At 36.4% G+C, this 14,008-nt stretch overlaps 1 protein-coding gene across 1 annotated transcript in view; it reads right to left on the reverse strand.

The window, feature by feature from the left end:
• The window catches only part of F13A1 (coagulation factor XIII A chain), a 189,234-nt gene that overhangs the window by 17,351 nt on the left and 157,875 nt on the right, over positions 1-14,008 (reverse strand). Inside the window, exons 12-13 of the mRNA XM_074270966.1 lie at positions 10,383-10,670; positions 2,711-2,871 (exon numbers count right to left, since the gene is read on the reverse strand). Coding sequence (XP_074127067.1) covers positions 2,711-2,871; positions 10,383-10,670 — 449 coding nt within the window. The remainder of the gene's footprint in view (positions 1-2,710; positions 2,872-10,382; positions 10,671-14,008) is intronic.

Genomic DNA, 14,008 nt, shown 5'->3' on the forward strand with positions numbered 1-14,008 from the left:
ATTTTTGATTATATTAAGTTAAAAAAGTTTTTGTACAAACAAAACTTAATACAGACAAGATTAGAAGAAAGCAATAAACTGGGAAAACATTTTTACAGTTAAAGGTTCTGATAAAGGCCTCATCTCCAAAATATATAGAGAATTGATTCAAATTTATAAGAAATCAAGCCATTCTCCAATTGATAAATGGTCAAACGATATGAACAGACAATTTTCAGACAAAGAAATTGAAACTATTTTTAGTCATATGAGAAGATGCTTCAAGTCGTTATTAATCAGAGAAATGCAAATTTAAACAACTCTGAGATACCACTACATACCTCTCAGATTGGCTAGAATAACAGGGAAAGACAATGATGAATGTTGGAAGGGATGTGGGAAAACTGGGACACTAATACATTGTTGGTGGTAATGTGAACGGATCCAACCATTCTGGAGGGCAATTTGGAACTATACTCAAAAAGCTATCAAATTGCACATACTGCTTGATCCAGCAGTGTTTCTTCTGGGCTTATATCTTAAAGGAGGGAAAGGGACCCACATGTGCAAAAATGTTTGTGGCAGCCCTTTCTGTAGTGGCAAGAAACTGCAAACTGAGTGGATGTCTCTCAATTGGAGAATTATTGAATAAATTATGGTATATAAATGTTATGGAATACTACTGCTTTGTAAGAAATGGCCAGCAGGATGATTTCAGAGAGGCCTGGAGAGACTTACATGAACTGATGCTGAGTGAAATGAAGAGAACCAGGAGGTCATAATACACAGCCACAAAAAGACTATATGATGATTAATTCTGATAAGCATGGCTCTTTTCAACAATGAGTTGATTCAAAGCAAATCCAATTGTCCAGTAATGCAGAGAGCCATCTATACCCAGAGAGAGGACTATAGGAACTGAGTGTGGACCACAACATAGTATTTTTACCATTTCTGTTATTGTTTGCTTGCATTTTTGTTTTCCTTTTCAGGTTTTTTTTCTCTTTCTAGATGCATTTTTTTCTTGTGCAGCAAGATAACTGTGTAGATATGTATACATATATTGGGTTTAACATATAATTTAACATATTTAACATGTATGGGACTACCTGCCATCTAGGGGAGGGGGTGGGAGGAAGGAAGGTAAAATTTGGAACAGAAGGTTTTGCAAGGGTCAATGATGAAAAATTACCCATGCATATGTTTTGTAAATAAAAAGATATAATAATAAAAAAAATTTAAAAGATACTTAACAAACTTAAAACTCTAATGCTAGTTTAAATGGTAACTATTATTAATATGGTTGTCATTTTTATTATTACTAAAGCTTCTTTCATCTAAAACTTTTGATAATTCTGTAATTTAAATACCATTTTCCCCAGAAACATGACTATTGCCTGAAGTATTTCTGTCTAGGATCTGGGTGCCAATTGTTACTTGTCACTGACTTGAGAAATCTCCTGACACCCATTAGTATAAAATGCCTGCTGGGTATCTGATGGTACCTTTATCAATGGGCACCCCAGTTCCCTTATCAGTCCTGGGCTTTTACTTATAGGTGAGGTGCCACTGGCTATGGCCTTGAGTGTTGCCAAGAGCTCTCCATATCGTAGCTCTGGGCATTCTTTCTGGCCATCCCTCTTGCAAGGAATGTTCTCTTTCCACTCTGACTATTGACTTCTCTGGCTTCTTTAAAGTCCCAATAAAAATCCTGCCTTTTATAGGAAACCTTCCCCCAAACTTTGATTAATTATTTCCTATTCTTTTTGTATATAACTTTATATATATATGTGTGTGTGTGTGTGTGTGTGTGTGTGTGTGTGTGTGTGTGTGTGTGTGTGTGTGTGTGTTTTCATGCTCTCCCATTAAGCTCTTCAAAGGCAGGGACTCTCTTTTGCCTCATTTTGTAACCCCACCACTTAGCACAATGCCTAGCACAGCACTAGCTTACCAGTATTAATTGATCAATGAATTGAACTGATCATTGAATCAGTCTATAAACCAATGTTGATTGGTTTATATTCTAAGCTAAGGCATATGGGAAAGCAGCTCTTCCCACTCACACCCTCTACCACAGCTGTTGCTGTCTTCACTGTTCCTAGGAACTATCAATGGTGTTGTGGAGGGTGATGTGAAAAAACCTCCTCCTACCCCCAAATTTGAGAGAATTGGCCATAATTCCACTTTTTGACTTCTGATAGTAACTGGAATTCACAGATTCTGAAGGCTGAAGCAGAAGATTGGCAAGATTTTAAATGTCTTATACAAACAAGCCTAATTTTTGTACCTTATTAGGAATTAGAGGTTGAAAATAAAAAAGCTCTGGATATAGTTGAGGAATTTACCTGAGGATGGGGTGTGTGTGTTTAATTTATGTATGCTGTTCCTCTCCCTGATTTATTCTGAATAATTAATTGAGTCAGCTGTGTTTCTATATCCACCATATCTTTAGTTACTTCTTTATAAGTACATTTATAACCAAAGACACATTTATATCTCCAGCTATAGCTACATATTTATATCTGGAGAAATGTCTGTGTGACTATATATAGGGCTGTTTATTTCTTTCAAAGAACAAGAAGATTCTGGCTCAGGTTTTATAGCAATAAGGAACATACACACACAGGGCTCACTTGTTATTGACACCCAGCTGGTGTCAATGAATGCCCAACTTCTCAAAGAACTAGGACATGCATTAGTCTGGTCCTTCTTTGGAATTGCTGGAACTGACCTTGAGGTTCACTGTAGGGATATGCAGTACAGTTGATTTCTGCATGGCCAGAACCTTGCTGGTCTCATTGATCCGAGCAGAGACGAAGAAATGGAGCGAGGCCTGTTCCAGCAGCTGGCCCATGTACTCACCAGCTTTGATTTGCACTTCCTCATTTGTAACTGGTCAGGAAGAAAAATGAACACGTGAAATAATGAATCCAGAAATCCTGCTGTTTTATCAACTTCATCTAGCTTTCCAATAACAACATTACAGGTTGGGACTGCAACAGAGTCGAAACTAAGAGAAGAGAAAGTCAAATGAGAGCAGTGTGCATTTGTTGTGGCAAACCTCAGTGAAATGACTAAAGGATGATAACTTGTAAAGGCTCACTGGATTGTGTCAAATGACAAAACAATACAATTATTCTTTCCCCCAAAAAAGGATGGCCTTCTTCTGGCCATCTTCAATGAGGAGGGCTTTTAATACATACTGCTTTGCACATACAAGGCACTTACTATAAAGAAGAAAGGTAGAAAGAGAAAAGATGGAAGAAAGAGACAGAAGGAAAGAAATAAGAAAAGAGAGAAGGAAGAGAGTGAGAGGGAAGAAAAGAGAGAAAGAGGAGAAAATAAAGGAATGAAAAAAGAAAAGAAGGTGAGGGAAGGAAGAAAGCAAAACAAAGAAAGGAAGGAAGAAGAGAAAGAAAAAAAGAGAAAGAAAGAAAAGAAGAGAAAGAATTTTCTAAACTCTGATCTTGGTCCAGGAAACTTTTTTGTTGACTTGCTGGACTGAAAATAGCTTTAACTAGGATTGCTATTAAGTGGACTTCATACATCCTCCAACCAAACATAGTGTGGAATATTGGGATGTAAAGGAAAACAGGAGGAATCTTAGACTGGCAAAACTTTCTAGGAATCAAAAATATTTTATAAAGACCACAGCTGTGGCTAAATTTGGTCCTCTATAAAATAATAAGATAGGGAAAGATCCCTACCTCCTGAGAACTGAGTGTTTTTATGTTGAGCCCAGTTTTTCCTTCCACAGAAGAAATAATTTTATAAACTGAATGCTAGGAAATTCATGATAATTTCCTATGCATGAATAGTATAATATTTAATAAGTTCCCAATGTTTTGAGGAATTCATGATAAGCCATTGGGAGGGAGATCATCCTTCAAATTAAACCATGTAAGTGACTGCTTATTTTACTTGTCTGATATTAAGCATATGAACTGTATTCTGTTGCATTATTTTTTTATTCTCTTTCTCACTTTCTTTCCCATTTTTAAGTCCCAAGCTCCTAGGGAAAATTAGGTAAGGAGGATTCCTAACTATCCATGCCTGTAAAAACACTCCTGTGGAGAATCTACTCTGTGTTTCACTATACAAGGCTGCAAAGCCTTTATCCTGTAAGTGTTGAGTTGTTCAGGCCAGATTTTGACCTATGACAGGCAGAGTATAAGAAGGCAATTGGTTCACTCATTCTTCCCCAATCATTTTTCTGCTCATCTCTCTCCTTTTTCCACAGATTTTTCACTGTGCTCCTCAATGAAAATTATTGGAGGAAAGAAATCCTCTGACTGGCAGTTTGGGCTCTAGCAAATCATTCATTTTAGTTATATTGAGCAGCAACTGATAATTGGGTAATGACTTTGGGATTATGAATTGTAGGAAGGCCCAAGGATAAACCTTTCAGTAAAGTGACCAGTGGAGGTAGGAGATGAATGGAGGAGAAAAATAAGGAAGAGCTCATGAACTTTAGAGCATGAGATTCACTAGGCTAGATGTCACAAGCCCTCTTTGGGACAGGGGAAAGGGCAAACCCAGAGGATGAGCCAAAGAAAACAACATTTGACTCTAGAAGGACTACAGAAGACTTCTGCTTGGAAGAGCAACCCAAACTTGCAGTTTCTTCATTACTGAGTACCCCTACTACTGTCCACATCTTTGGTCCTGAATCACCATATAAATCTTCAGAGCCCCAGCCTAAAGGAGAATATATGATATGTGTATATATGATAGATACTATATATATATATATGTATATATACATATAATATATAATGATGATGATGATAGCTATTTTACTATATTATATATATATATATATATAATTATATATAATATACATATATATGTGTGGGTATATATATGTATATATTTAATAGTTACTCTTTTTATATTGCTTGCTCTGTAGCAGATACTGTATTAAGAACTTTACAATTATTAGTTTATTTGATTCTCATTAAATTTATTTGATTAGTTATTTGATACAATCTAGGGAGTTAGGTGCTATAATTATTCCCATTTTTTCAGATGAGGAAACTGAGGCAAAGAAAGTTAAAGGGCTTGCTCGTAACTAATAAATGTCTGAGCCTAGATTTGAACTCAGCTTTTCCATGCCTGGTGCTAAATATCCAGCTTTCTGGTTTCACTATACAGTAGCTCTGACTCCATTCCAAACCTTCTAAAAATATTGCCTTTCTTCCTGTTGTGGTCCATAGACCCTGGCTTTTCTTCTAGCTCTGATTTTGCCTTGATCATGCTTACTCCTTGGTTCCTCTATCAGTTTCCCAACTAAGACACTCCAAAGCCAAGAATGGTGAATGGAGCCCAGGTTCTAGGCATTCAATCCTTAAACCACTCTCTGAGCTGGCCCATTATCAAGGAAGCTGACAAACCAGACTGCTGGCTGATGAAATGGCAAAATGAAAAGTTCTACAGAAGAGACATTTTGCCCAGGGATAGCTCTAGTCAATAATAATGATCAAAAAAAATTTCCCCAGTTTTCCTGTTGTGGAACTATTTGGCAACATTTCAAGTTTTGGGGATATACCTGGTTTCTTATTATCTTCAATAATCCAGGGGTCAAGATCTTTTTACCCTTTGACAGGTGAAATGTCACCTAAATTGTAGGACTAAAAAACCTGGGTTCAGTTTCAGAGCCCAGGAGAACAGTATTCCTGAAATAGCATGTTATGTAACTGCTGTATTTTGCTACTGAACAAGAAATTGTTCCAGATAAAGTTTATTAATCATGGCAAGAGAAAGAGTAATAGAACTCCACTGTATTATTGGTAGAGCTGGGTTGCTGCCAATATCATTTACTGTGCCTGGGGAAAGCCAGGGGAGACACAGACCTGAGCTGCCTTGCCTCTTTTCCCCAAAGTAAAGAAAACTAAATATAGCCAAGTTGAAATGATAGCACCTTTGAAGGCACTGGAAGGTTTAAGTTATTCAGATCCTCCAAGCTGATTTCAGCCCACACATTCCCTTTAATCATCAATCTGGAAAGCATGCATTCAATTCTAGTTGGGAAATTTTTATTTCAACAGATTGAGAAATACCTGTCTTTGACCTGATTGTTAAAGTTCTAGTGTGAAAATACCTTTTCCAACCTGTATTGGCATCTTGTATGTAATGTTCTTCAAGTTTGTTTTTTTTAATCAGTGACTGGAATGATGACAGGAATAGCATCTATCAAATTTGGGGGGTGACACTACTCTGGGAGGGAGAGCTAATGTGCTGAATAACAGAATCAGGACATGAGATTTTGACAGGCTAGAGCAATCTGCTGAGTCTAAAGAGATGAGATTTAATAAGGATAAATGTTAAGTCCTATAATTGGATTACAAAATCAACTATACAAGCAGAGGATGGGGAAGATGTGGCTAGACAACAGTCTTTATGAAAAAAAAACAGGTGTTTCTTTCTTTCTTTTTGTGGGCTGCAAGTTCCATGTAAGCCAATGGTATGATGTAATAGCTCCCAAATTTAATTCAATCTTAGTCTCAGAAGCTCAGTGTTTAGGATAAAGGGGTGGAAATCCCATTTTATCTGCTCTAATTAGACCATCTCTAGAGTACTCTTTTTACTTCTGCATGCAATGGTTAGATAGTGGCAGCTAGGTTGCGAAATGATTAGAGCAGTAACTCTGGAGTCAGGAAGACCTGAGTTCAAATTCAGTCTCAAACATTTACTAGCTGTAGGATACTGGGCAAGTCACTTAAGTCACAGCCTCAGTTTCCTCATCTGTGAAAAGGACTAGAAAAGGAAATTGTAAATCACTCAAGCATCATTGCCAAGAAAACCCCAAATAAGATGACAAAAAGTCAGGCATGGCTGATCACTATCACCAACAATTAATAATGTGTTTAGAGTTAGAAAGGACCATAGAAGCCCATTATAACCTTCCTCATTTAATAGAAGATCTGGTACCCCAAAAGGCTAAATGATTAGCAGACATGGGACCCAAGTATTGCTTAGTGGACCTGGGATTTAAATATGACTCTAAAGCCATTTTTCTATTGTACTACCCTAGAAAGAGATACCAGTAGAGCAGATAGGTACTCAAATTATGAGAAAAAGTCAATTTTATTTGCTGTACAATTTTATTTCATATAGTTACTTAAGTATTTTATAATTTGGCAGCCTTTTTTTTACCCCAACTTGAGTTCTTAACATGCATAGAATAAGTGATCCAAAATATTTCTTCTTCATTAATAATTTAAAAATTATTATTCCAGGTATGGGAGATCAATAACACCCACAGGGCTTCTGCATATCCAAGGGAATCTTTTCAGAGTTTTCTGGAATTAAAGGAGACTAAGACTTCTGTTGGCAAACTTTGAAATGCTCCCTTCTCCCAATTTTGAACAGATACCTGGAGCTGCTGATTTATAGTCTATGGCAGCTAGGTGGTGCAGTGGATACTATACTGGACCTTGAGTCAGGAAGGGCTGAGTTAAAATAAGGCTTCAGATATTAGCTGTGAGACTTTGGGCAAGTCCCTTAACTCTGTTTATCTCAGTTTCCTCATCTATAAATGAGCTGGAGAAGGAATTGGCAAACCACTCCGGGATCTTTTGCCCCCCAAAAGAGTTGCATATAACTGAAACAACTAAACAATGACCACATTCCTTCTTAGATATAGGTTTTGAAATCTGAGCAAAACCACCCCCATAAAATAAAGAATGATAGGTTCTTATAGGTGATCAAGCTACTTCCTGAACTTGAATTAGACTCTTTTGGTATTATTTCAGGCTAATTAACCCTACAGGACCTAATTCAGGTTCAGATTCTACAGAAGTATGAAATCCTAAATTTAGAATGGGAAGAGACCCTAAAGGACATCAAATGGCCTCTACTTTGCAGATAAAGAAATTTAAGCCCAGAGAGATTAAATGACTTTTTTTACTCAAGGTCACACAGACAGTATCTAAGGAATAATTCATTGACTCCTTTCTTTAAACCTAGAGTTCTATTACACAACACTGCCTTGAATGGTTTCCTCATTTTTGGCAGAGGATATGCCCGCAATTACATATCACACTTGGAAATGACATTATCAAAATTTCAAGTTTAAGATGACAGTCCCAATGAATAAGATTCAGAATTTTCCCCTCATGAAAACACACAGGAGGATATGTAAGAAAAGAAGTGTGGGAGAAGTCAGGGATAAGGAAGAGGAACTCAAAGTGGTAAGAAGCAGCAGATCCAAGACAATTCTGAAGAATTTTTGATAAAAATTGCTATCTATCTTCAGAGAAAAAACTGGTGGAGTCTGAATGTAGATCAAAGCATACTTTATTTTTTTTTCTTTCTGTGCTTTTTTTTTTTTTTTTACAATATGACTACTATGTTTTGCATGACTGCATATGTATAATCTCTATCAAAATTACTTGCCTTCTCAACAGGGGTGAAGGGAGGGAGAATTTGGAATTCAAATATCTTTTAAAACAAATCTTAAAAATTGTTTTTACATATAATTGGGTGAAAATAAAATATAGAATTTAAATTTAAAAATGAGAAATTGCTAAATAAAAAAAAAAAAACAAAAAAACATGGTTGTCTACATGAATGTCATTCTCCTATCCTAATTCTCTCCTCTTCTTTCCCTAAAGTCTCATTTGCTGGCTCTTTATTCATATTATGCCCAGTAATCATAGATGTCCTCTAAAACTCTGTTCTAGCCCTTCTTCTCTTCTCCCTTTATCTATCCCATTTTTTGACTTGGTGATTTCATGGATTCACTTATCATTTCTAAGCTAATGATTTGAAAATCTGTTTATTCATCTCTAACCTCTCTCCTGATTTAAAATCTTTCATCTCCAATAGTCAGTGGATGTCTTCATGTAGAAATCCTTTATAAAGAGACTTTTAAGTGCTCATTAAACTCCTCTAAGTTTTCAGACGAAAAAAAAGTCAAAGCTATTTATAGTCACATAAAAAATGTTCTAAATCACTATTGCTTAGAGAAATGCAAATCAAACAAGTCTGAGGTGCCACCTCAGACCTATCACCTAATATGACAGAAAAAGAAAATGATAAGTGTTGGCAGGATATTGGTAGAATTGTCACACTAATGCACTATTGGTGGAGTTGTAAACAGATATAACCATGCTGAAGTGTAATTTGGAACTATGCCCCTTGGGAAACTATTATCCAAAGAGCTATAAAACTGTACACATCTTTTGATCCAGCAATACTCCTACTAAGTCTGCAACCCAAAGAGATTTTTGTTAAAAAGGGAAAGGGACCTATTGGTAAAAAAATAATTATAGTAATTTTTTTGATGGTAAAGAATTGGATATTGAAAGGATGCCTATCAATTCGGGAATGCCTCAGAAAGCTGAAGTATTTGCCATTGTAATGGAATACTATTGTCCTATAAAAAATGACAAACAAGATTATTTCAGAAAAAGGTAGGAAGATTCACAAAAACTGAAGCAGAATAAAGTGAGCCGAACCAGGAGAATATTGTAAACAGTAGCAGCAATACTGTATGATGATCAACTGTGAATGACTTAGTTATTCTAGGTAATACAATAATCTAAGACAACCCCAAAGGATTCATGATGGAGTCTGAAATATACTATTTTTTACTTCATCTTTTTTCCATGTTTTTTTGGCTATACCTTCTTTCACAAGATGACTAGTATGGAAATATGTTTTGCATGATTGTACATGTATAATCTATATAAAATCACCTACCATCCCAAAAGGGGGCAAAGTAAGTGAGGGAAGGAAAGAGAGAATTTGGAACTCAAAATAAAAAAAAAGTGAATGTTTATAATTGTTTTTATATGTAATGGGGGGGAAATTAATTGTTATTTAAAACAAAAAACCCCAGCAATTAGAAAGTCTTGTCTCGATTACATACAGGATATTCACCATGGGTAAGACATTTAACTTCACACCCTACTCAATTTTCAACAATTAGAACTTACAGAGTAGCTATTTACCTGAATTTCTGGAAGACTTACCATACTGGTAGTCCTTTACAATAGTCAAATCACAGGTTCTGAGCTTTCCTCCCAAACCCAATTTTTAGAGAGGAAAAGAGTTCAAACTACAATTATTATTTTGTCCTTCAGAATTAAAATTGTTCACAAGACTTGAGACTTTTGCAAATGTCTCCATTAGACATATCTCCTTTCCAAAATGGGTAAAGAGATTCTCAAGAAAAAATCACCGTTGTTGTTTCTCCTTCATTCTTGAAGAGGACCCTGACATCAGGGGGGTGATGCCATGGCATGCAAGTCAATTGGATTTAAGTGAGGGAAGGTTGTGCAAAGTCACCTGCCTTACTTTCCCCTCCAGAGCTATCTAGGTCAAGTGGTCAGACATAGAACACAGTGACTGGAAAAAATTTAGGATTCAGAAATTTGAGAAAAATCTCTCCAACTTACAGGAGTAGGGTTCCACTTTCACATCGAAGGTCTGATTCTTGAATTCTGACTTTGCAACACCTGTATAGAAGACGATATTGCCAGAGAGATAAGCTGTAGCTGTGTAACGCCTGTTGGTGCTGTTCCGGAAAGTGATGGTGACTTTGAAGTCTTTGCCAAGTACAGCTTTTTCTACCTCAAAATCCATGTCAATATCAGCTCTGAATTGATGGATACCCTCTGTGTCAAGAGGCTTTTTAGCCCCATACATCAGAGCAGTTTCTAGAGCAAGTCTTTCTTCTTCTTTGCCTAGAGGAAAAGAACCAAAATAATGAACAGTTATAGAGGCCTAGATATTTATTTAATCAATTTACCCATCTGTCTGGGGGTTGAATTCTGGAAATACACTAGAAATTTCTCCAAGATGTGTTTACTGCTATTTTTGGTATTTGAGAAGTAAGAAACATGAAACTACTAAAACTTATCTATTCCTCTGAACCAAAGTCTAATCTTGAATTTTTTGTACCTGGGACAAATCCCAAAAAGTGCATCTAGGGCAAGCAGAAAAAGGTGAGACGGGGCAACCATATGATGGGGGACTGAAATCTGGAAAAGGTTGCCATGTGGGAGTGGGAAAAGTAGGGAAGGCAAGGGGAGAAACTCAACTCTGGTAGTTTCTTATTTTAACTATCATTTTTGTTACTACGGCATGTAGTTCCATTGTTTTTTTGCTGCTGAAGGACTTTGACAGCATATTCTAAAGTGGACAAAAACCTTTGTTAGGGCTCTGCTTCTGAACATAGTCTATTTTTCTTCTGCCTGGCTCTAACAGAGAATTCTTACAAGGTTCTTCCTTCTGCTTCTCCCTTAGAAACATTACCTTTCTTTTACTCTTGATGTCCTCATCCCTCTCTATTTGTTTGCTTTTTACATGTGTTCCCGTCTTCCAAATATGGCATGGCAAACTGTGGGAGAGGGTAATCTTGGAATTTTGATATTTTGGCGGGGAGATCTTATCACATCTATTGCTATACTTACTGATGGGCTTTTGTTTTGAATTAAATTTTCTTCTAGTTGGTCCCATGAAAGAAACACATCTAGTAGTCATGGATTATGTTTTGGAGTGGATGCCAATCCCTAAAGTGGCTCAAATTTGGGTTAGCTTTCTGAGTGCCCATAAAAACAAGAATACATTTGGAGGGCTTATCTGGGATTTCTATCTCAGTTGCCCAAAGGGCACTACTGGGAGCCACTGAAGATTTTCTTTTTCAAAATATGTTTTGTATTTCCTAGACTGTGATTGTATAGCAGAATTTTCTGATATGACTTTTATAGGTCAGATCAATTCTTTTACTATAACTATTATACTGTTATATTAAGATGTCATTGATGTGTCACTATTTATGAGGAACTAGGGATCTGACCTGTGATTTCACTGTCTTGGGTGAGGAATGTCCCACCACTAAGGCAATTCAACACTTTCTCAATATCTTAATTTTAGCTTAGCACTGAGAAGTTAAGTATGTGTAACAAGTGAGGCTGAATCAAGACTTCTTGATTTCAAAACCAAATCTTCTTCCTCTCCCTCTCTCTCTCTTCCTGACTTCCCCTCTCTCCTCATTCTCTGTTTCTCTGTCTCTTTGTCTTCCTCTTTTTTCTCTTTCTTTATCTCTATCTCTCTATATTTCTGTTTTCCCTCTGATTCACACTCTTTTCTGCCCCTCCCTACTTCTCTCTTCTTTTCCTTCCTTCCTTCCTTCCTTCCTTCCTTCCTTCCTTCCTTCCTTCCTTCCTATCCTTCTGTGTTTCTGTCCTGTCTGTTTCTCTCTGTCTTTGTCTTTCTCTCTGTCTCTCTCCTTTTCTCCCTCCCTTTCTTCTCTCATACTACTTTGATGCTATTCTATGTTTGACATTGTTCAACGTTGTTAGAACACTATATTTTATTTATTTAAAGAGTTACTATGGCTACTTAGTTATTAAAAGGCTGGTGTTCTTTTATGGGAAACTGACAAACATTAAGGACAGTTGGTCTGAGGAGTACCACTAGATTTTGGTGATAATATTTTTAAAAGCTTAGTGGGGAATCAAGATACTTTGCAAGGGTGGCAGTATATGATACAAGGTAAGAGCATATCGCATATCCTTTAGTGAGCAGTGGAAGTCCCCTGCCCCATTCCTCATGGATCATCCATGAATGATTCCATGGGATCATGCTTAAAATATAAGTACTGAGTAGTGTAGATAAAGAATTCCATGTAATGGTGGCATTATTCAAATGCATTTTTCTATAATCAATGAACTCATTTTATACAACTATAACTTAAAATAGAGCAAATTCTAAGATATGCCATCGCTTCATGGGATTCATTATTTAAACTAATTGAGACTGATTTATTTTAGTATAGTTGGAATATTTTGTTGTTCAATCATTTTCAATTGTATCTGCTTCTTCATGACCGCATTTGGGGTTTTCTTAACAAAGAAAAAGCAAATGATTGCATTTCCAACTCATTTTACAGATGAGGAACTGAGGCAAACACAGTTAAGTATTTTATTTAGGGTCACACAAGCTACTAAGTGTCTGATGCCAGATTTGAACTCAGGAGGATGTCTTCCTGATTCCAAGCTCCATGCTCTATCCACTGTATCACCTAGATGTTCATAGTTGGAACATAAGAGTAAACAAGAGGAATAATATGAGATAAAAATGGACACATAAATGAGAGCAAAGTTATATAGATCTTTGAAAAAGACCTATGTTAATGATATTTTCTTTTTTGGCAGGAAATAGTGGGCCACTGAAGGTTTTTGAGCAGAAGAGCAGAATCATTTTTATTTCATATTAGGGAATTACTCAAGTATCAGACTGAAGATGGATTAGTGAGAAAACAGACTGAAAGCCAGGAGATATCGAAGTGACTGCTATTGTAGTCTACATTAGAGATGAGGACCTAGATTAGGGCTGTTATCATGGGAATGAATAAGAAGAGATGAGAGAGGTATTTTGGAGTAAAAGTGGAAGTTAAAGTATTCTGGAGTTAAAAATGGAAAAATTGCTGATTGATTCAATGTGTGGATTAAGAAGAAGAAGAGAATCAAAGATGACTCCAAGATTCTTAATGTGGGGAGGAAAATGATATCATTATCTAACAAAAGAGAAGTTGAGGGAGGGACTAATTTAGGGGGAAAGACAATGAATTTAGTAGTTAGTCTGTGGAGATTGAGGTGATGTACTCAAGCAGATTAAAACAACAGCAGAGTGCTGAACCTTTAAGTTAAAAAGACCAGAATTCCAGCCGCTTACTAGCTGGGTGATTTACCTCAGTTTCTTCATCTGTAAAATGGAGATAATAGTAAGTAGCACCTAGATGCCAAGAGTTTTGTGAGGATCAAGTGAAATAATATTTGTAAATCACTTTGTAAACCTTAAAGTGCTATACAATTGTTAGCTATTATCATTATTTTGATTTTGGAAGTAGATGGTGGTGTAGTAAGGGAAAATGAGCAAAGACATAATTAAGATTTGTGTCATTAGCAACACAGCTTCAGTGAAGAATTAACAAAGAGATGGAATTACCAGCCTTATCTACAGAAAACTTCCTAACAAAGTCCACTTGCAAGGATAAAAGGGAAATTTCATAGAGCAG

This window comes from Sminthopsis crassicaudata, chromosome 1 (genome assembly GCF_048593235.1).
Source record: "Sminthopsis crassicaudata isolate SCR6 chromosome 1, ASM4859323v1, whole genome shotgun sequence".
NCBI lineage: Eukaryota > Metazoa > Chordata > Mammalia > Dasyuromorphia > Dasyuridae > Sminthopsis > Sminthopsis crassicaudata.